Source organism: Astatotilapia calliptera, chromosome 7 (assembly GCF_900246225.1).
Source record: "Astatotilapia calliptera chromosome 7, fAstCal1.2, whole genome shotgun sequence".
Taxonomy (NCBI): domain Eukaryota; kingdom Metazoa; phylum Chordata; class Actinopteri; order Cichliformes; family Cichlidae; genus Astatotilapia; species Astatotilapia calliptera.
This window is the reverse complement of record NC_039308.1, coordinates 24280215-24305097: the sequence shown is the minus strand read 5'-3', so window position 1 is coordinate 24305097 and position 24883 is coordinate 24280215. Positions and strand designations below refer to the sequence as shown.

The 24883-nt window shown below is 41.3% G+C and overlaps 1 protein-coding gene across 2 annotated transcripts in view; it reads right to left on the bottom strand.

Moving 5' to 3' along the window:
- rai14 (retinoic acid induced 14) overlaps positions 1–24883 on the bottom strand; it is a 58740-nt gene that overhangs the window by 13614 nt on the left and 20243 nt on the right. For both annotated transcript variants that reach the window (XM_026174008.1, XM_026174009.1), the window contains exons 3-7: positions 17633–17763; positions 15238–15326; positions 14969–15033; positions 12215–12272; positions 11907–11977 (exon numbers count right to left, since the gene is read on the bottom strand). In XM_026174008.1, coding sequence (XP_026029793.1) covers positions 11907–11977; positions 12215–12272; positions 14969–15033; positions 15238–15326; positions 17633–17763 — 414 coding nt within the window. The remainder of the gene's footprint in view (positions 1–11906; positions 11978–12214; positions 12273–14968; positions 15034–15237; positions 15327–17632; positions 17764–24883) is intronic.

Genomic DNA, 24883 nt, shown 5'->3' with positions numbered 1-24883 from the left:
GCCTTCCAGCAGGACAACGACCCTAAACATGAAGCCAGGGCAACAATGGAATGGTTTAAAACAAAACATATCCATGTGTTAGAATGACCCAGTCAAAGTCCAGATCTAAATCCAATCGAGAATCTGTGGCAAGATCTGAAAACTACTGTTCACAAACGCTGTCCATCTAACCTGACTGAGCTGGAGCTGTTTTGCAAAGAAGAATGGGCAAGGATTTCAGTCTCTAGATGTGCAAAGCTGGTAGAGACATGCCCTAAAAGACTGGCAGCTGTAATTGCAGCAAAAGGTGGTTCTACAAAGTATTGACTCAGGGAGCTGAATAATTACGCACACCCCGCTTTGCAGTTATTTATTTGTAACAAATGTTTGGAATCATGTATGATTTTCGTTCCACTTCTCATGTGTACACCACTTTGTGTTGGTCTTTCACGTGGAATTCCAATAAAATTGATTCATGTTTGTGGCTGTAATGTGACAAAATGTGAAAAAGTTCAAGGGGGCCGAATACTTTTGCAAGCCACTGTAGTTTCTAAAAACTATGAGGAGCAATAGATAATACTCTTCAGCACTGAGTTGTTTAACAGACATTTCCACTGTGAAACATGTTTGGGGGAGGGGGATCCAAGTCTTTCCTGAAAAAAGAAAAAAAAAAAAGTAGGAAAACGAACTTCAAGAAGCACTAACGTCTGTCAGCATAGTTTTGTGTGTGTTTTATATTACAAGGCTGCTGCTTTCACACACCACAGAGAACAGAACTATGCTCTGGGTTCCTCTGAGCTCTGCTAAACACTTTAACAGGCATGTGTCTGTGTTTGCCCTGTCTGTGTTTTATATTTCTCTGGAATCTAAAAGACAGAAGTAATTTTGTTCTTCTCTGGGTAATAGGTTCAATGCGTGTGTATAAAGGCATGTGGGCGCACAGGTGTATTACTGCTAGTTTGCTGGCATGTGTTACTCGCTGTGTTTCTAACTTGCTGTCATCGTGTCTGACATTTAAAGCCATATTACCCAAATATGGGCAACAGTGTAAACGCTGGGCAGAGGTGATGCATGACAAGTTAACTGTTAGGACAAGGTGTTACAGTCAGAGAGGCCTGTCAATCAAGACAACTAAAATAAAAACACAGCTCTGCTTAAACCTGAATACACTCACCATGCAACAGTATTCTCAGCATTACCATTATATGTTCATTTGCCACCTGAAAACTGGTTTAAATCCAAATAGTGTCTTTGTTTGTATGAACAGGATCCTAAAACCGTCAGTCTGCTGGTTGCATGTACAGTCAATGGCTACTTAATTAGTTACACATTGCTAGCACTGGGTTAGACCTCCTTTTGCTTTCAGGCCCACCATAATACTTCATGGCACAGATTCAACAAGGTGCTGAAAATATTTCTTTAAAACATTTGGTCCATATTGACATGACAGCATCACATAGTTCCTGAAGACTTGTCAGATGACACATCCATGATGACAATCTCCTGTTTCACCACACCACAAAGGTGCTCTGTTGGACTGAGATCTGGTGGCAATTCGAGTACAGTGAACATATTGTCATGCTCAAGAAACCAGTTTGAAATATGAGTTTGGTGAAATGGGGCTTTATCCTGCTGGAAGCAGTTAACAGAAGTTGTCACAAAGGGATACACATGGTCAGTAACAATGCTCAGGTAGGTTGTGGTGTTTTTTTTAACAATGCTCAGTTGGTACTAAGGGACCAAAGTGTGCCAAAAAAATATGCCCCCCAAATATTACACTGCCACCACAAGCCTGAACTGTTGATACTAGGCAGGATAGATCAATGTTTTCATGTTGTTTCCACTAAATTCTCATCCAACCGTCTAAATATTGCAGCAGAAATTAAGACTTGTCAGATGAGGCAAACATTTTTCCAATTTGTCCAATTTTAAACTGCAATCTCAGTTTTCTGTTCTTTACTGACAGGACTCGCTTCCAGTGTGGTCTTCTCATGCTTTTTATATTTATAATGTAATAAAACTGAGACACACAGTTGAAACTGCGCTTCTTTTTCTGAGCTATTTCTGAACTATAATAAAGGTTTAATTAAATTTCTTTACACTGACTGAAGGGGCACTTTCACTGGTCCGGCCCACTTAAACTCAAAATGTGCTATATGTGACCCAGAATATAAAATTTGACAGTTTAACTGTTCTATAGTGGTGGTTGTGCAGGAAAATCCCAGTAAATCAGCAGTTTTTAATATACTGAGACCAGCCCATCTAACATCAACAAACATGCTAAATTCAGTCACTTAAATCACCTTTCTTCCCCATGCTGTTTGAACTTCATTGTAATTTTAATATGTTTGTCTGAAACAGGTCTTGCTAGTAAATGAGACATTGAGACTCAGTGGGGCTACCTCTATAAATTAACCTCTATAATTAAAATAATAATAATAATAATAATAATAATAATAATAATAATCAGGTAATCTATATCTTAAAGGCACTGAGTTTCACAACAAGCAGCTGACCAGCTATACCTAATGAAGTTGTTGATTTTGGTCATTAAACATAGAAGATAATGGACCAGACATCTTGGAGCCTAACAAAACCAGATCATTTACAAGTAGCTGCATACTTTCATTTTCTTGTTTCATGTACACACTGATACTGCACATACATGCAGGCCTCTGCATGTGACTATTAAATGTAAGAACAACACCTCTTACTCATGAAAAATGGCAGGAAAATGAATCAGTGGGAAGAGTCTCAGTTCTCAGGTAGTTGAGCGCCATTAAAGACAACAATCATTTTATGTTGTAGAAATATTTATCTTTGTTTCCAATCTTGCACTCACCCAGCTACTTCCTTGTATACTGTATATGGATGTTCTCCACTATACGAGCCAAAATTTGACTCATGCTTTAATTTTAGCCATGCTGCCAGGAATGCACACAAATGCTGTAATTTTGCCATGTAGAAATGTTTGAGCTATGACTCGAAAGCAGGGTACACGTATTACCCCAACGCAGATCACAAACTGTGTTTAACATAAGGAAAATGAGCAGTTACACAGAGCCAGTCATTATAAAGACAGGACAGCTGAGCACCTTGTGATGTGAGCTTTCAAAAGGACAGTTCACTTCAAAATAAAATATAAAATTTTTTTCCTCAGTTTGGTATAATTGAAATGGATCCTAACTGCGCCCACCAACCAAATGAAGGACACAGTTATAGTCAATTTCTACAATTCAAATTCAAATTCAAATTTTATTTGTCACGTACACAGTCATACACAGTACGATATGTAGTGAAATGCTTGGACAACTGCTCGTGACCTAAAGAAAACAAAAAAGGAAAAGGCTATGAATAAGATAGGAAATAAATATGAAAAATTAAAAAGGGTAAATTTAACTAGGAAGGAATAAAATATAAATTAAGGTTAAAAATGAAATAACTGTACAACACAAATTAGAATGAAGGGTAAATTTAACTGGGAGAATAAGATAAAATATATAAATTAAAGTTGAAAATAAAATAACTGTACAACAAAATACACAATATAGAACTATATAAGAATGTATGAAGAAATATGAATAAATATATACACAATAACAGCAGCATATACACAATAACAGCAGCGTGATTTAAGTAATGAAGTGAAACAATGTCCAGAATGTCCAGTGTGTGTAAGAAGTGTATGTGTGGGTCAGTACTGTGTGGTGGTGTGATTGAGAGACCGTATCGCCTGCGGGAAGAAGCTCCTCCTCAGTCTCTCTGTGTTGGTCTTCAGGGAGCGGAATCGCTTTCCTGACCTCAACAGAGAGAACAGTCTGTTGTTGGGATGGCTGAGGTCCTTCACGATCTTCCTGGCCTTGGTCCAGCACCGCCTGCTGTAGATTGAGTGCAGGTCAGGGAGCTCGGAGCGGATGGTGCGCTCAGCTGACCGCACAACCCTCTGTAGAGCTCGTCTGTCCTGCATGGTGCTGTTCCCGAACCAGGTTAAGATGTTTCCCGTCAGGATGCTCTCTATGGTGCAGGAGTAAAAGTTCCTGAGCACCTTGGAGGGCAGTTGGAAGTCTCTCAAGCGTCTGAGGTGGTAGAGACGCTGACGGGCCTTTTTCACCACGGTGTTGATGTGACAGGACCATGACAGGTCCTGCGTGATGTGAACTCCGAGGTATTTGAAGCTGTCCACTCTCTCCACTGGGCACTCGTTGATGACAGGGGTCTGGTAGTTCCTCTCCTGCTTAGTGCTGAAGTCCACTATCAGCTCCTTTGTCTTACTGACATTTAGAAGGAGGTTGTTCCTCTGGCACCAGTTCTCCAGATTCCTAATCTCCTTCAGGTAGGCCGTCTCGTTGTTATCAGAGATCAGGCCCACCACGACGGTGTCGTCAGCAAACTTGATGATGGTGGTGGAGCTGGTAGTGGCCACACAGTCATATGTGTACAAAGAGTACAGCAGGGGGCTCAGAACACACCCCTGGGGGGCTCCAGTGCTGAGAGTGGTGGAGGCTGAGACATGTCCGCCCATCCTTACTGCCTGTGGTCTGCCAGTTAGGAAGTTGGAGATCCACAGACACATAGATGAGCTGAGTCCCAGATGCTCCAGCTTGGTGGTGAGTGTGGAGGGAATTATGGTGTTAAATGCAGAGCTGTAGTCTATGAAGAGCATTTTAACATAATTCCCCCTTCTAGTGTCCAAGTGAGTGAGTGATGTGTGGAGGAGATGAGAGATGGCATCGTCTGTGGAACGATTTGGACGGTAAGCAAACTGTAGTGGGTCCAGTGTGTCTGGTAGTGAAGAAATGATGAAGTCTCTGACCAGGCGTTCAAAGCACTTCATCACTACTGAGGTGAGGGCTACAGGGCGATAGTCATTGAGAGAAGCAGGGGTTTCTTCGGGACAGGAACAATGATGGACTCTTTGAAGCATGTGGGGATCACCGACTGAGATAGAGAGATGTTGAATATCTCAGTGAACACAGGAGCTAGCTGGTATGCGCAGTCTCTTAGGATACGACCTGGGATGCCGTCTGGTCCTGCTGCTTTCCTGGTGTTCACTCTCTTGAAGGCTCTCCTTACTTCATGCTCGGAGATGACGAGCATGTTTCCGGTGCTGGCAGTATCTTCCTGTCTGCAGCCGTTAGCGCCGCTAACACTAGCATTGTTGGAGTCCTTAGCTGCAGCCTCGAAGCGAGCATAGAAAGTGTTCAGCTTGTCTGCCAGAGTCACGGCCGCGTTCGTCATACCGGTTGTTGGTGATTTATAGTCCGTTATTGTCCTTAGTCCCCGCCACAGGCTCCTAGAGTCACTCTGTTGGAGTTGTGACTCTAGTTTCCTCCCGTAGCGCTGCTTCGCCTCTTTCACCGCCCTCCGCACGTTATATGACGCGGCTTTGTACGGGTCCATGTCCCCCGTCATGAGTCCCGTGTTGTAGGCAGCGGTGCGGGATCTCAGAGCGTCGCGGATGGTTTTATCCACCCACGGCTTCTGGTTGGGAAACGTTGTGATAGTCTTTGTCTCCACGGTATCATCCGCTAGTTTCCCGATGAATCCCACAACCGCTTCCGTAAACACGTTGACATCATCATCGGAGCTGTTTCTGAACATGCCCCAGTCTGCGTCATCGAGTGCGTCCTGTAACGCGGCCACCGATTGATCCGTCCAGCGCGCGACCTTCCTCTGAACCAGAACTTCCTGTTTCAGCCTTTGTTTGTATTTTGGGATGAGGAAGATGGCGGCGTGATCAGATTTGCCAAAAGGAGGGCGGGATTGTGCCTTGTAGCCGTCCTTGACTGTAGTGTAGCAGTGGTCCAGTGTCCTTTCACCTCTGGTGGGGCAGGAGATGTGTTGATAAAAGTTCAGCGCTGCGCGTTTGAGGTTGGCGCTATTAAAGTCCCCCGTCACAATAAGCGCAGCGTCCCGGTGTTGTGTCTGGTGCTGTGTGAGTGCCTCATGCAGCTCGCATAAGGCGGTGACCGTGTCCGCTTGTGGTGGAATACAGTGGGGCAAAAAAGTATTTAGTCAGCCACCGATTGTGCAAGTTCTCCAACCTAAAATGACGACAGAGGTCAGTAATTTGCACCAGAGGTACACTTCAACTGTGAGAGACAGAATGTGAAAAAAAAAATCCATGAATCCACATGGTAGGATTTGTAAAGAATTTATTCGTAAATCAGGGTGGCAAATAAGTATTTGGTCAATAACAAAAATACAACTCAGTACTTTGTAACATAACCTTTGTTGGCAATAACAGAGGTCAAACGTTTACTATAGGTCTTTACCAGGTTTGCACACACAGTAGCTGGTATTTTGGCCCATTCCTCCATGCAGATCTTCACGAGAGCAGTGATGTTTTGGGGCTGTCGCCGAGCAACACGGACTTTCAACTCCCGCCACAGATTTTCTATGGGGTTGAGGTCTGGAGACTGGCTAGGCCACTCCAGGACTTTCAAATGCTTCTTACGGAGCCACTCCTTTGTTGCCCGGGCGGTGTGTTTTGGATCATTGTCATGTTGGGAGACCCAGCCTCGTTTCATCTTCAAAGTTCTCACTGATGGAAGGAGGTTTTGGCTCAAAATCTCACGATACATGGCCCCATTCATTCTGTCCTTAACACGGATCAGTCGTCCTGTCCCCTTGGCAGAAAAACAGCCCCATAGCATGATGTTTCCACCCCCATGCTTCACAGTAGGTATGGTGTTCTTGGGATGCAACTCAGTATTCTTCTTCCTCCAAACACGACGAGTTGAGTTTATACCAAAAAGTTCTACTTTGGTTTCATCTGACCACATGACATTCTCCCAATCCTCTGCTGTATCATCCATGTGCTCTCTGGCAAACTTCAGACGGGCCTGGACGTGCACTGGCTTCAGCAGCGGAACACGTCTGGCACTGCGGGATTTGATTCCCTGCCGTTGTAGTGTGTTACTGATGGTGACCTTTGTTACTTTGGTCCCAGCTCTCTGCAGGTCATTCACCAGGTCCCCCCGTGTGGTTCTGGGATCTTTGCTCACCGTTCTCGTGATCATTTTGACCCCACGGGATGAGATCTTGCGTGGAGCCCCAGATCGAGGGAGATTATCAGTGGTCTTGTATGTCTTCCATTTTCTGATGATTGCTCCCACAGTTGATTTTTTCACACCAAGCTGCTTGCCTATTGTAGATTCACTCTTCCCAGTCTGGTGCAGGTCTACAATACTTTTCCTGGTGTCCTTCGAAAGCTCTTTGGTCTTGGCCATGGCGGAGTTTGGAGTCTGACTGTTTGAGGCTGTGGACAGGTGTCTTTTATACAGATGATGAGTTCAAACAGGTGCCATTCATACAGGTAACGAGTGGGGGACAGAAAAGCTTCTTACAGAAGACGTTACAGGTCTGTGAGAGCCAGAGATTTTCCTTGTTTGAGGTGACCAAATACTTATTTTCCGCCCTGATTTACGAATAAATTCTTTACAAATCCTACCATGTGAATTCATGGATTTTTTTTTCACATTCTGTCTCTCACAGTTGAAGTGTACCTCTGGTGCAAATTACTGACCTCTGTCATCATTTTAAGTGGGGGAACTTGCACAATCGGTGGCTGACTAAATACTTTTTTGCCCCACTGTATAAACGGCACTTATAATGACCGATGTAAATTCCCGAGGTAGATAAAAAGGACAACACATGATGGACAGCAGTTCCAGATTTGGTGTGCAGGAGCGTGTGAGAGGAACAACGTTCGCACTGTTGCATCAGTTGTTGTTCACCATTAAACACACGCCGCCTCCCCTTGACTTCCCCGAGTCCCGTGTCCTGTCCATGCAGTGAACCGAGAAGAACTCGGCTGGCTGGATGGCGTGGTCCGGCACCGCTGGGTTCAGCCATGTCTTGGTGAAGCAGAGGAGATTGCAGTCCCGAATGTCTCTCTGGAACTTTACCCTGCCCCTGAGGTCGTCAAGCTTGTTCTCCAGTGACTGGACGTTGGCGAGCAGGATGCTAGGCAGAGGTGTGCGGTGTGCACGAGCTCTCAGCCTGTTCCTGACGCCGGCTCGCTTCCCTCTAGGCCGCCGCCGCTTCCCTTTGTTCTCCCTCAAGATCTCACTCGGCCAGCTCGGATCCGGAGTTAAAAACTTCGAATTGTGAGTACATTGTAAACCAATAGAAACAAGAGTGTCACTGTCATACCTAATGTACCCAATGGTGGTGATTTTGCCGATTTAGAAACGCTGAAAACTAACTTAAAAAACAAAGACAAAGAAAAAGTGGTCGGAGCAGTCGTGACGGCAGCCGACCTCACCGGCGCCATCTTTAAAAATTTATGATTATTTCACAAGCAAGACTCTACGATTATGCCCTCCTTCACATTTTTTAAAGCCTTCCTGCAGTGATAAAGTTGGCAAGTATATCACAGCTCAAAGGGCAACAGTTCCTACATGAAGCGGCTAACAACTAGCAACCAGTTCATGATTTCTGTAAAGAGACACCGCTTTTTCTGACTTTTTCAATGCATTTTCTTTTCTTTTGCTTTGAGCACCACACCTCTGTCTTCAGCAGGTAGCTCCAACATTTAGCAACTGAATCCTAAGCAATCTAGATGAATAAACAACACTACAGCTCAGGGGAACTTGTACGTTTATGGTATACTACAACCTCAGATGAAGCTTAATTGTGTTTGCAGCATTTCTGCAGTCTTAGACTATTTCAAACATATCTTACTACAACACTGTATTGCAGTAGTTGCTTGTGTATGATCAAGTTTATTCCCAGTTGCTCCGTTTAAAGGGGCTCCTTCAGTTATGTAAAAGTAGTGCAGAAACATTACTTTACAAGTAAAATGTAAACATACTTCATTACTCAGGTAAAAGTAACTTAGTTAAGATTTTAAGTGACCACAGTGAGCATACTCGATCCACAGTTGCTCTCTCACTGTGTGATAATTATACATCAGTGTGTAAACAATTTACTGCACTACTTGCTCAACCTAACTGTTTAATAGATAACAGCTGAATGTGTAATACTACATCATATGAATATATGAGCACATCATATCAATGTCAAATTATAACAGGCAATAAAAAAGTATCTAGAAATGCCAAGAAACGGAGAGTAAATAGTAGAGTAAAAAATCTCAACCCACTCAAATCCAAATACACGGATGCTGAAGAATTATGAGGGCATAACAATGAATTGCGCCAAAGCTGAGCTTTAAATATTATGCTAATTTTCAGCTCCACAGTTTTATTCTTGGACTCTTCTACAGCTTTGCAGAGTTCAAAAATAATCCTTATTATATTTTAGTCATGTCTTAATCTATGAATATTTTGGGAAGAGATATTAAAGGCACTTAAAGAGGTATTCCACCAAATGATCTGAAGATGCCACTTCTTCAGATGGGTCAAATATTAGAGGAATACTGATGAAAGAGCTAAATGTAGGCACTAATCAAGTGTAGCACAGTTAGAGAGCTTAAACCTGAGCCCTTCATAGTATACCAATTAGATCAAGAAATAGATATCAGGTGGAACCAACAACATGCTCCCTTAGACTTCAAAAAGATGTCTATCAAATGGAGGTGTCTGACCATGGTGATCATGACTTGGTGATTAGATCTGAATTCAAAACAATACAAGTATTGTTTAGTCCATCTTCTCATGCATACACACAACAGCAGGATTTTCGTTTCTTTCTTCTTTCCCTCTCTTACCATTACTTTTGTTTTTGCTGTTATTTATGTATATTTATTTTAATTTAGTTTATCTATTTAATTTTATACCCATTTCCACAATCTGTGTATTTACTTTACCAGTTTTGTTAAGATTTCAAGCTATGGCACACATGGCTCCAAAACAGAAAAGCATGAATTTGCATTGCACACACTTTAGTGCAGTCCTTCAGTTCATCTTCTGAAATAAGTCGTTTCAGCTATTCTAAGTTAGCCTGCCCTTTAAGTTAGCTTTCTTCTGATTGGCTGCTGCTCTGAAACAATTTTTTTTTTTTTTTTTTTTTTTTTTAAACAGCAGGTAGATGGGACTGCTGCACTCACAGCCGGAACTGTGTGCCTGAGACGACCATACAAGGACATCCACTGTCAATGACATCATAGAAGAATCAAGAGTAGGAAAAAACTTTGGCTCACAGAGATTACTTGTACATATCCTGGCCTCTTTATCTGAAACTTTAAAAATAAATGACAGAAATCAAGCAAAGGTTTCTCCTCCCCTTTCATCCAACAGCAGTAAGGTTTCATATTACAGTTTACATTTACCTCTTCTCCTCTATACACATTCTTTGACACATGTCAGGCCTAGCAGCTGTCCCTCTGTTTCTTTCAAGATATTCCTGAGGTCATCTGGATCCGGTCTTTTATCAGTTCCCAGAGTCAGAACCAGACACGGAGAAGCTGCATTCAGCTTTTATGCTCCTTATATCTGGAACAAACTCCCAGAAAGCCTCAGATCAGCTGAAACACTCAGTTTATTTAAATCCAGGTTGAAGACTCACCTATTCTCAGCTGCATTTGAATAAAGCACCAAATCCACACTTTTAAGCTTAAATTTCAAAACTTACATTTAACTACTGATTTTATCTATTGTTGATTTTATATACTGTTTTGTTTGTTTGTTAATTAGTTTGTTTGCTTGTTTTAATCAATTTTAAATCATGCTTTTTATTTGTTTTTGTTTCTAATGTCTCTGTAAAGCACTTTGAATCACCTTGTTGTTGAATTGTGCTATACAAATAAACTTGCCTTGCCTTGCCTTGCCTGAGTGTTTGTTTAAGTCACAAATATATAATCAGGTACAGAGTTACTCCATAGTGTATTGCAAAGCAAAACATCCCTGGTTAAATCCCAGGAGGAAACATCCCATAAGGCATCCGGCATTTAAAAAAGTAAATAAATACACGCACACACGTGCATGGAGCTACCTGCTGTGGTGACCTCTTGTGAATAAGAGAACAGCTGAAAGTAACTTATATAACCAGGTACAGATATACATTACAGCGTATGCCCGAGGCTAACAAGCCGGCCTGCATTCATGCATTCACAGTCTACATGTCCACAAAACAAAGAAAGAGCTTTGCAAACCTCACATACAGATTTTCAGATTTCGCTGGCTGGACCACTTTCATTCAACAAGAAAATATGAATACCAAAATTCAAATTGCACCACTATTTACAGTTAGATTCTCACCAGTCCAATATGCATCAAGAAAAATGTTTTGTCTATTATTTATTGTCTATTATTGTCTTACTATTTTATGAAGAATACAAGTAAAAGTCACAAGAAACTGGCAGGGCCAGGATTTGAAACTACACTTAAGCTACAACTCCAAAAAGCACACGGTACAAAGTGGTCACAAGAACCAGTTTAAGAAGCTTGAACATACAAACTGCCATTGATTTAAACATGAAAAATTGCTAAAATTAATTTTAATCGGAAACAACAGAACATCTTTTCATATAGGCTGACAGACCATCAGTTTCTGTTGTACACAAATGCACACACACAAAATTTCATGCTCACACAACCCCAGCCAGACAGAAACCACAGGCATGGTGCGTCACTGCAATGGAGACCACATGTCTGCGGCTTGCATTCCCACAGTACGCTGATTTTTTTACCACACACACACACACACACACACACACACACACACACACACACACACACACACACACACACACACACACACACACACACACACACACAAATATTAATCCTCAAGCAGTCAGTTAATGAGGAGCCTTTATAATGTGGATTAACAACTATTTGACATAAAACAATCAGAGTCAATAAACGGACAATGATTCCTCAAACAAATTCAATACATTCCTCCCTGGAAATGGACTCATTGAAGCATTTTTGTGGTCTTTCTTCTGTTTCAGAGCCCCCCAATCTATTGAGCCAGGAAAAATAAGTCTGGGGAATGGACGAAAGAATGGAAGTACATACTGTGTCTTTAAGGTTGATGGGGCTTTTGAGTTCACACAGCAGTTGGACAATCTGGATGTTCCCGCTAGCAGCTGGAAGGGGGTGAAACAAAACAAGAGAAATTAAAACAAGAGAGTGAGGAAAAATAGGATTGTGTTTAACAGAAACTAACTGGGCTAAAATGCATTTTAGTCACTTACGACCAAATATGATGATTTTATTCAAATAAAATTAGAGCTTAAAACTAGTAGATATTATTCCACATCCCCAAAGCATAGCAGCCTTTTTTTTTTTTATATCAGTGACTCTCAAGATCTTGATATACTTACCAGCGTGATGCAGAGCAGTCTTTCCTGATCCATCTACAGCATCGATAGGACATTTACTCTGGATAAAGTGGGAAAGTTATTAGTAACAATAGCATACAGTATACGCATACAGCATATGCAATGACTATTGTTAATCAAGTGAAATCATGAAAGGCCCCAAACAACTCAAAATATACGTTTTAAATTTGGTTTGAAGTATCTGTGTGTTGCTTGCTTAATTTCAATTTTTTTTATAAACTGTGTATACACACTGGAGTTTATTATCTGAGGAACTGATGCCACAATCTGTTTGCCAGTGGTGCTTCAGGCAAATGCAATTTCATGTAATATTAGGTTATACCATAAATTCATACATCTGCAGTAAACAATTGTGGCGCGGGTGTGGTCTCTGGCCCGCTGCAGAGGAGGGCTGGCATGATGAGCTCCCGGGCTAGTGTTGGGGTCCAACGTCACAACAATATATGACTGAATGTTTTTGGTTCTTCTCTTTTTCACAGTACTGTGTTTTGCTATATACAAAAAGACTTGAATGACTATTTGATCAGCCAGGTGCATGTTGCAGAGATGCTGCCGACTATCACGAGGAAGTGAGGTCAGCAGATCAGAGCTGGATGTGTGTGTGTGTGTGTCTCTGCTAAGATCTGCTGACCAAAACCCAAACACGCACACACAAGAATCAGCAGATTGAAGAAATGAAGCAATAACATTTTTTGGTTTCAGGCATCTTCACTGAACAGTAAGATGATTCAAGATGTGGGTTTCACACACTGTTATTCATAAACAAGAACAAGTGGTCCTGCTGGGTGACACTGACAGTCACAATCAAAACAATCTTAAGTTAATATTTATATCAGTTCTTTGTTGTATAACACATCTTGAAGTTATGTTGCCTAATCATTTATACCCAACATAATTTATAGCCCTTATATTAAGAACTATGTCAGCGGTAGAGCTGGGCGATATGAGATTTTTTCATATCACGATATGTTTTTTTCATTTCAGGCGATAACGATATCTATCACGATATAAGCCAAATAACTATATTTGTAAGATTTAAATGTGCTGTTGCTCACAAGTAAAATGTGAAATAATCAGCAGCTTGTTTTTATTTAAATATTTATTTCCCATAATAAGTTCAACAGGGTAGATGTACTTAAGGAACATGAGACTTTTTCAGATAAATAAAGGCAAATATTGCAAACTACACAAAAGACAGCCGCTAAAGCGTTTAAGTTTCAAAATAGAACAAACGAAACAGACTAAATTGTCAATTCCACTTAGAAACAAAGTATTAATTCTAAAAATAAATCTTAGTTTGTTTTACAGAAGAACAGACAAAACTGACTAACTTTTGTCAATATCAAATAAACTGAGAACTAAAAGGAAATTCTCAATCTCTCCTTGTTGTATAGCTGAGCTTTTCAAACAGTTTTAACAGTTACTTTAGTCTGACAAAAGCCGAATGACGAATTAGCGCTTCCAGTCAGAGACTGAGGCTACGTCCACACGTACATGGGTATTTTTGAAAACGGAGATTTTCCGTTTTCGTTTTAAAAAAATAATCCCGTTCACACGTAAAGGCAGAAATGAAGAAAAACGGTGCTATGAACATGCCAAAGCAGCAGGTGGCGCTAGATTCCTAACCGTGCAGAAATGTTGGCCAATCAGAAGTCTAGAAGCCTCGGTGGGAAAAAGTAAACAAAGCTGGGGCATAGAAGCAGAACCGAGTCGTATGTGTGGACCGACAGTAACTGTGTGTATATGTAAGCATTTAAACACTGCAGAGAGTAGAATTAACAGTATTGTAGAAATTCATTTCACCGAAACAATAACGTGGCGCACAGTGTGACGCATGCACCAGTTTATTGTATTTCCAGACTTGCTTTCGGCACAATTTACAGTGCACGCTACTCTGTTTTTTGTCAGACTTGAAATAGCCGAAATACCTTCACACTACGGAACTTCTATGGCTCTTCCGTTCGGCAATCTCTCCGGCGTTGGAACCGTCATCTGTTTTCTCTTCGGTCACGCTCGGTTGATTTTTCTAGTCGGTACACTCATTTCCTCCATTACCCGCTGGCTGCTTCCCAAACAAACACACGTGCGGCTTGGCACTTGTGCTGTATGTAACAAGTCACGCGACGTGAAGCTGCGGCTGTGATTGGTTCGGCTCTGCGCTACTTAATTTGGATCGGCCGACCTTTTTTTTTTTTTTTTTTTTAAGAGGACAAGAGCGGCGAGGTCTATCGCGATAGCTTAATTTCTCTATCGAGTAAAAGTTATATCGCGATAGATATCGTTATCGTTCTATCGCCCAGCTCTAGTCAGCGGTCCCCAACCTTTTTTGCGCCATGGACCAGTTTATGTCCGACAATATTTTCACAGGCTGGCCTTTAAGGTGTCGTGGATAAATACAACAAAATAACACCAGTACCAGTACAAAAAAGGGAAGATTTATTCATAACACACAGGAAAAGACCCAGGGAAATTGAGTTAACGTTAAAAATGCTTAAAAAACAAACAAAAAACGATAAAAACCCTGAAAACCATAAATTTCACACCCAAGCCTCAACTCTCGCGGCCCAGGGTTGGGGACCACTATGTCTCATCTTAACACTGAGAGACCAGGGTATATGTATTTTAAATATCTGGCTTGACAGACTGAATCAATTTCTTTTTAATTCAAAGGCATTTGGGGAGGGAAATTAAATCGTTTTAACTTAATAAAACCCAACTTCACTTCATGAGCTTTACCTGAATGAGTTTTCTGCAGCATTCGGTGTGGTTGTTTTTGGCAGCCAGGTGTAAAGGACTAAAACCTACACAAAGGGGAAAAAAAGAGAAAAACATGCACGCAGCAAGAAGACAGGCAAGTTGAGATAACGTATGTGAAATCTTATGTATCAGTCCAGACAGTACATTACACCTGTTCATGTTACAGTATTTACAGTATTTATAGAGGGAAACTCTCAAATTTATGCAGAAACTATTTTTTAAGTTATAGTGAATATAGCTATACATACCAGCAGCATCAGTGACTGACAGGTCAGCTCCATGAGCCAAGATGAAAGAGAGGCAGTCTATCTGACCACGAGCAGCAGCTACATGAAGACTACACACACACACACACACACACACACACACAATTAAAAGAACAAATTACACACACAGTACTTTGTTGCCAGTAGTTTTACAGCAACACAGATGCTTTTAACAGTTTTACAAATATTATAAAACATGGTGCAGCTCTGGTGAGAACCTTATGCTGCAGCAGTGAGTGCAAATAAAAGATTAAAAAAATAAATAAATAAAACGTTCATCTACTTTTCTGATTGCTCGGCCACACTAGTCCTCCATCTACGACTCTAAATTACACTGAAGAGTGATTTCTTAGTCTCCAATTAAAAGTTTTCACATTTTAGGAAATAAAGTTATTTGCTCACTCGCCTAAGTTTAGATGAGAAGATTAAACTACTCCCATATCTGTTAAATGCGACGCTCTGGTCCTTATAATGTAATACGCTTATGCTTAGTTTCTTTAATCCCTCTCAGCAACTTAGCCGACTCAGCGTCTTCCTAGAGCCTCCTCTTGATTTTCGTTTCTTTTTTCTTTTTTTTTTTAAGCATGTGTGTTAATTAGAGGCTGTTGTATTTAGAATTCATAAACTTTGGACAGACCCAGTCTAGCTGTTTCCTTCTGCCTCTGGTCTTTATGCTCAACCAACTTTATATTTAGCAGAAAGGCATGGGAGCACCTCTTCTGCTCCAACTCAACATGAAACAAAATACGTGCACTTCCCAAAGGGTCAAACTATTTTTTTTAAAACCGTGTAACGAGTATGAGATTTGATCTTGTTGATACAAAAGCCAGTATTAATTATGCTTACAGATCAGATCCTTTATTGAAAGTAAAATATCGATTTCTTAATTAATATTCACCATGGAGAAGAAAAAAGTAGGTCTTCAGAGCTTTTTGACTGTCAGTGTTTCAGCCAGTCTTACAGTAGAAGAAGGTATTCACGTGACCCAGGTATGCAAAAGCTCCACTGCCACTGTTTTGCAATATGCAACTGCCAGAAAAACATGTCAGCACTGATAAAAGCAATGGATAAGCTTGGAAGTGATAGTATTTTAGGGAAGCTTTAGCTATAGCAAAACTAAATAAGTAAAAGAAGTTATTGGGCACAGCTTCAGTTCTTGCAATAAATACCCATTTACTGACCATTTCTAGAAAATCTGGTAAAGCGCTGACTTGTGAGCAGGAATGCTGTAAGTCGATATGACTGCGTATGCAAAAAAAAATTGCCCTGTGTATGCACTGTGTGCGCAGGTTTGTGCATATGCATGCAGCAAATGATCAATACGACCTCTTTCCACCTCAGTAAGATGAACGGGGGGAGGGCAAGCTCAGCCTTCCATCAGTGTGTGCGTAGGATACACATTCACACACACACACAAACACACAAGTATGTCTACATGCCTTTCAGTCAGGTTTTATCACCATAGAGATACTGTAGACTCCCCCTTCGTGCGTGCTGAAAAGATCGGAGCATTGCGATTCCAAGCCCACACATTTGCCATGACTTACAAAGGCTTTGCATGCATTTGGATGTGTGTTTCTGTGTTCTAGCAGCACACAGAGGAAAAGGCCAAGGATGTGAACTACAGGTGAATGGGAAAATAAATGAAAACCTACATATTTGTTTTTCACTGCATTTATTCCTGAGATTTGATTTTCCTGGCTTTGTGAGAGCTGCTCTACAAATCAAGGTCAGAGGTGTTGAGTTTCAGAAAAAAAGAAAAGGGTCAAATATTAACACAAGCCTCTGCGTTATCACTAATACTAAGCGGTGACGCAACAGTAACCTCCACTGGCTCTGCGGAAGTGAACTTGCTTTCAAAACATAGAATCTCAGAGAGGCTGAATGAATGTCACCGTTTCAAGAAAAAGTAAGAGACATATTTTTAGATTGGCCATTCATTTTTAAAACTGTGCTGTGGAGCATGAAAGCAGTTATATAAGGCCATTACTTGAGAATCTGAGCATATAGTATAGACATATGTTTAATCTTTGAATTGAAAGGAAATGAGAAAATTCACTGTGCTTTGCTGGATATTTATTTTAAAACATGTGCAAGCTTGCCAGACAAAACCATGTTGGTGTCAACACTTAATGCATTTCTCTGGTTTGCAGCCTCAAGTCAGTTTGCTTCCCCCATGTCATCCTCATTCTACAAAAAGCACTGCAGACTGTGATCTCTGTGTGTCTATATCAACAAATTAGTTTTTATTTTAAGCAAAAGTTATGCTTTGACTTTATCGTCACCTCAGGAAAATCAAATGGAATTCTTGCACTGGAAACATAAACATTTAAATACCATCAGAAAAAAGTAAGTGGATAAGTCCAAGACCACTTACGCTGATTTGCCTTCACTGTCCAGCTTTACAGGATTGGCACCTTTCTTGGCAAGAAGGGATGAGACTTTCTCAACCTCGCCATGCTCCACTGCAGCAAGCAAGCGTTCATCGTTTTTGTTCCACTCATTTGTCTAAAGACAGAGGACAAAGAAGGAGAATAAAAGGTGGTGAAGAATATACGAAGACTACACAAAATATAAATATACAAATATATAACCCCATAAGGTTACAGTTAGGTGAGACGCTGTTAAATGGCAAGAATTTCATGTCAGCAACACATCTCAAAAAAGTAGGGACAGGGCCATGTTTACCACTGTGGAGATGTAGCGTTGACGTTGCCTTTCCACAGGCAATGATGCACTCCTGTACCATCAGAGATGGATGGTCCCTCTCCTCTTTAGCCCAGAGGACATTCTGTCCAGGTTTTCCAAAAAGAATTTTAAATTTCTGACGATAAAACTATGTTTCTGGAAGTGAACCCAAACAGTGACTTCCATGAAAGAATCATGCCTGTTTTTAATGCAGGGCCACCTGAGAGCCTAAATAATATAGACATCAGATACTGATTTTTGGCATTGTCACTTGCACACATAGATTTTTCCAAATTCATAGGATTTATTGAAATTATGTACTGTAGATGATGAGATATTCAAATTTTGCACATTTTTCCACCATTTGTAAATGCAGCTTTTCAGACTGGTGAACCTCTGCCTATCTTTAATTCTTTAAATCTCTGCCTCTAAGATGTTCTTGTCATACCCAATCATGTTACTAACCTGTTGACAATTAACCTAATTAGACAGAAACTATTCTGCCAGCTTTTTCGTCTTAGTACCGCTTACTTTCCAGCTTTTTGTTGCCCCATGTAAACTTTTGAGATGTGTTACTGCCACCACCTTTTTTTTTTTCTTTTTTTTTTAAAATGCTACACTATCCCAGTTTAAATATTTTCTTATTTTGTTGTGAATAAACTATGGGTTTTATGATATTTGCAAATCAGTGTGTACTATTTTTATTGTATTGCATACACTGTCCCATATTTTTTATATTATCAAAGACTTTTACTGACTTTAAGACTTATCTCCTATCTACTAACTTATCAAATAATATCAATAATAATGTGAACAAATGGTATGCTCCATTTGTTAACACTCATATCAGCATGTTTACTTTGCAGTCAAAGTCACCGTGATGCCCAAAATGTGAGTAATGTTTCTCACAGGGAGGAATGTTTCTCGGCTCTGCTGTGGCCCACACAAAACATTTGTTATCATATGTGTACAAGAGCACACACTCACAGTATCCAGTCTAGACACACTCACCAAAGAACGCATACACAAACCAAATCGTCCTTTATACCACTGATAGGCTGCTCACACAGAAAGAAGTCAGCTATTGGAAAGCTTCTAGCCTGATCTCATTCAAACACCATCTTGCTACAGAGCAGTTTGATAGTACAAGATACAGCACAGCAAGCTTTAATTGCAGGATACAGCTATGAAATGAGCAAGATTTGGCATAGCTGAAACACTTCTATAATGACCTACTTTATTAACAGGAAATGTATTTAAGGAAACCTTTACTGGGGAATATTGGAAGAGGTTCCTTAAATCTAATAGCAGAATCAGGGAGAGAACTGAATCCATGACCCCAAACATAACAGCAAACAAGTTCATGCGTCAGCTATTCCTACAAACACCTGTGCATATTAGGATGCAGTACAGTATTAGATCTTGACCTGATAGCCCACTGACCTACACGTGACAAGGAGGTGAACTCTCTGACTCTAGAAATACCTGTGGTGGTAGACTGGATGCTATTTTAGGAGCGCAATAAGCAGGCAAAGCAACACCGAGTGTAAGTAACCTCTGTGGCAAACACCCAAATGCAACCACTGCAATACATTTTGCACAACTGGTGGAAAAATGCTGGGCTATAAAAATCCTGTCACTCCTGTCACCGAAAGAGCAAAGATGACCACTGAGCTCTGCAGCCTAATAAGCCACAAGGTAATTAACAGATTATTGAGTATGAAAAAATATTAAAATGTGTTTGTGTTTTCAAATGTAATGTGTAAGATGGCTGAGAACAGAGGAGTATTCCTGCTATTTTTTAAAAGCTAACTCTGGAAAAGCAATTCTTATCCAGCTGTAACTCAATACCACCCCCACGCACACATGATATCCATGTGGTAGCACGAGAAGGTTCTCTGACAGACTGGAAATAACAGATTGGTTAGAAAAACATTCAGCTGGACATTGAGAAGACACAGGAAAAAAAAATGGGGGGGGGGGGGGGGGGGGGGTAAGATTTGAGGTGTGCAAGTTGAAGATGGGCTCTATCAGGCACATGTAATACATCCAAGAACCATTACAGATTTGATTTTAAATAAATTACAGAGAAACACTCCCTTAACACACATGGTGTTAAAATATAGCAACGTAACAAACAAGACTGGAAAACACCTGCACACATGCTGTACATGTGACAAAACATTTAATAAAGGGCTTTTAAATGTTTTATTAATCTCACCACACCACATACAATTATTAGTTCTTTCATTTAACCAAGAAGCCCCACTGAGAGCCAACTTCTTTTAAAAGGGAGAACTGTTTAAGGTGGGAGCCATATAAACTCAAAACATGCACAAAAACAAAAGTGCACATTATATGTTAATAGAAAAAATACATGCAAATATAACTTCTGTTTGTTTACAAGAATACACAGGAACCTTTAAATTAACAGGTTTTTACAGCTTTCGGGTTTTATTTCCACCAGAGGACTAAGATTTACAACTAAACCCAAAATTCTGGGAGGAAAAAGCAAAACAAGGCTATTTTCACACATTAACTGCCATATATGTCACATGTTGGAAATTATCTGAGACATGATATTAATTAATTATTAGTTAATTAACTAAAATTGCTTTTTACTTTTACATTATTGTAAGTCTGGTGATTTCCTACATGCAGAATGTACTTCAATCACTCATACAACATAGTTGTGCTTGGGATTGGAATAGAAATGACAAAAATGAGGTTAGAAAATAGAAATTAATACCAACTCTGTGCTTGTTTCCCCAAAACTTTGACTAATATAAACAAACAAATATAGTTTATTTACACAATTCAAGACATTTAATTAAACAGGGACAGTACTTGTTTAGTGTGGCCAGTGCTTTCCTTATCTTGTTTTGTGGAAACCAGGAAGGGCAGAACCTACTGTGGTAATTGAGTGCCTTTGTAATCCAGAAATAGTAGCAAAACAAACCCACCCCCTTGGATGACAGACTGAATATCAAAGCAGTCAGAGACACTTATTACTTAATTATAAATACTTGCAAAAACCCACCCTATGTGCTCTCTGGGCACTTTTTCAAATTCTTCATTTCACATTTACTGGAGAGTTGAACAAATTCCAGTATGAATGCAAATTTTGGTGAGTGTTAAAGTTACATTTGGTTGACATACGCTGAACATGTGACATGAATCAAATGCAAATGGAAAATGTAACAATGCATTTGCAGGGTTATGATGAAATGAACGTAATGTATAGGAAACTCAAAAGAGTTGGTATTTATAATAAACATGAAAACGTATAGATGTACATAATTGCTATATGCATGGCGATGTTTGTGCAAAGTTTCATTCAGATTGGCCCACCCATTAAGGAGATAGACTAGGCTATTTAATACAAGCTGAAATTAAACTAATGCCTTTTCCTTGAAATGCGATCACACCCAAGGAGGAATAAAGCTCCCCTTAAAGATGGTCGGTCATACAAGCCTAAGGATCGGTGAGCTGAAGTGATGTATTTTTTTCAGTCAGGAGTTTTACTCCGCTATAATAAACGCCACTAGTACAAGCGTAGCAGCACCCTGCATATTTGCTTCAGTGGACATTTTTTCATGCTTTTGTTGGTTGTCAGTTACTTTGTTTCAAAGAACTTCAGAATATTTAGGTCAAAAGAACAGAGTAGAATGGCCCACTATCCCCATCTTTTAATTACTGCCTACTTCACAACATCTTTCACTTTTAGTACACTTCATCTAAAAGCCTACAATGTCTACAGTGTAGGGCGACACTTTAAATCATTTTTACCACTTCGCACTATTTTCAAGCAAGTCTTCCTTCCTGTGCAATAAAGTACTATGCTGGTTCTTAAACACCTACACAACAGGTGATGATATAGTTGGGATACAGTGGGATAGTGAATGCTGTGGTCCCATTAACAAGAACTGCATGTTGGGATAAAAATTGCCACTAGCACTGATGTCTAGTATAACATGATCGCTCCTAATGGCCTACAGTATGTGGCTTTGCAAAGCCGAAGAAAGAATGAAGGGAAGTCGGATCAGAGCAGCATGACAGCAATAGCGTTAGACTACATTGTATTGGACAGATTTAAGTGGAGCGGAATGCACTGCTCCACTTTCAGCCACATACACAACCGGTGTCATCAACGGGAGGCTGATGAAATAATCATGTAGTGGCAGAGGTGATGTAATATCAGCAAAGATGTAAGCTCCAACAAAAAGGTTGAACAAGAAGTGTATTTTCAAGTTTTTCTACAACAAAAAAAAATGTATACAAATGTAAGACAGGCTTGGGGCATCGGGGGATTCCCCAAGAGCATCTTTCTCGGAGGGCTCAACCTGGGGTTGCGGTCATGGCCTATTAAGGGCTCTGTTGGCTCTTAGGTGACGGTTTTCTCGTGGCTGCGTGCAGCGGGGCCAGGGGAGGGTCTGTGCTGACGGTTACTGACCTGGTAGCCTGGCTGCCCCTGGGTGGGTCCGGGACGGGCGTGGGGTTCTGTGGGTGCTCCGTCTCTGGGCTGGGGCCCTGGCTGGGCCTTGGGGGCTTGGGTCCTGGTTGGTGTGTCGCCGGGATTGTGGGCGGGTGGGTGTATGGGGGCCTGGCCCTGGCGCAGGGTTCCGCCAGTGCATCGAGCCACCTGGGGGGCTCTTCAACTGGTGGGGGAGGCTGTTACATCATGCAGGAGGTCTCCTCTCTTCAGGAACTCACTCTGCAGGAGGGGGAGATATAGGAGAGGTGGAGGAAGATCTCAGCCTGGGCGTCTATTGTCTTGTGTAGTCTGGAAGCTGAGTGGATGACGGGGTGGGTGCAGTTTTCTCTGTGGTGGGGCCGGGCGGCGCTGCTGAACTGGGCCCCGGTCCGAATGGGCCTGGGCCCCCTTTCCCTGGCGGGTTGCGAAGTATGGGGATGCCTACTGGGGTCAGTGGGGGAGCTGGCCCCAGGGAGGGGTCACTTGCCCCTCCCTTCCTTCCCTCCTCATCTCTACAGGGAGTGCAGAATTATTAGGCAAGTTGTATTTTTGAGGAATAATTTTATTATTGAACAACAACCATGTTCTCAATGAACCCAAAAAACTCATTAATATCAAAGCTGAATGTTTTTGGAAGTAGTTTTTAGTTTTAGCTATTTTAGGGGGATATCTGTGTGTGCAGGTGACTATTACTGTGCATAATTATTAGGCAACTTAACAAAAAACAAATATATACCCATTTCAATTATTTATTTTTACCAGTGACACCAATATAACATCTCCACATTCACAAATATACATTTCTGACATTCAAAAACAAAACAAAAACAAATCAGCGACCAATATAGCCACCTTTCTTTGCAAGGACACTCAAAAGCCTGCCATCCATGGATTCTGTCAGTGTCTTGATCTGTTCACCGTCAACATTGCGTGCAGCAGCAACCACAGCCTCCCAGACACTGTTCAGAGAGGTGTACTGTTTTCCCTCCTTGTAAATCTCACATTTGATGATGGACCACAGGTTCTCAATGGGGTTCAGATCAGGTGAACAAGGAGGCCATGTCATTAGTTTTTCTTCTTTTATACCCTTTCTTGCCAGCCACGCTGTGGAGTACTTGGACGCGTGTGATGGAGCATTGTCCTGCATGAAAATCATGTTTTTCTTGAAGGATGCAGACTTCTTCCTGTACCACTGCTTGAAGAAGGTGTCTTCCAGAAACTGGCAGTAGGACTGGGAGTTGAGCTTGACTCCATCCTCAACCCGAAAAGGCCCCACAAGCTCATCTTTGATGATACCAGCCCAAACCAGTACTCCACCTCCACCTTGCTGGCGTCTGAGTCGGACTGGAGCTCTCTGCCCTTTACCAATCCAGCCACGGGCCCATCCATCTGGCCCATCAAGACTCACTCTCATTTCATCAGTCCATAAAACCTTAGAAAAACCAGTCTTGAGATATTTCTTGGCCCAGTCTTGACGTTTCAGCTTGTGTGTCTTGTTCAGTGGTGGTCGTCTTTCAGCCTTTCTTACCTTGGCCATGTCTCTGAGTATTGCACACCTTGTGCTTTTGGGCACTCCAGTGATGTTGCAGCTCTGAAATATGGCCAAACTGGTGGCAAGTGGCATCTTGGCAGCTGCACGCTTGACTTTTCTCAGTTCATGGGCAGTTATTTTGCGCATTGGTTTTTCCACACGCTTCTTGCGACCCTGTTGACCATTTTGAATGAAACGCTTGATTGTTCGATGATCACGCTTCAGAAGCTTTGCAATTTTGAGACTGCTGCATCCCTCTGCAAGATATCTCACTATTTTTGACTTTTCTGAGCCTGTCAAGTCCTTCTTTTGACCCATTTTGCCAAAGGAAAGGGCGTTGCCTAATAATTATGCACACCTGATATAGGGTGTTGATGTCATTAGACCACACCCCTTCTCATTACAGAGATGCACATCACCTAATATGCTTAATTGGTAGTAGGCTTTCGAGCCTATACAGGTTGGAGTAAGAAAACATGCATGAAGAGGTTGATGTGGACAAAATACTCATTTGCCTAATAATTCTGCACTCCCTGTAGCTGCCTCCCTCGTCCTGCTCCACCACAATCACCCACACATGCAGGGCCTTGGGGTAAAGGTGTGTCACCAGGGTGCAGGGGAGGCATCCCCCCCTCTGTCCCCTTCTGGCTGCCTGTGCCTCAATTTTATCCCACAACTTAAAGACATTCACATTATTCACACTCTCATAACACATACATATACGATCTTGGGGGTGGGCACGCTACACCGAATCCAAAAGACCATCAGGGTGTACAACCTCACCCCTGGCGTTGTCGCCCTCCTCTCAATTTTAAATACACGTAGACATTGAGGGCTATCAGGAGGGGCTGTGCGCTTACCAGCTGCTCTCTGGCAGGTAGCTCCATGCCCTCCTGGGTTTTTAATGCACCTTAGAACACACATGCATCAACACT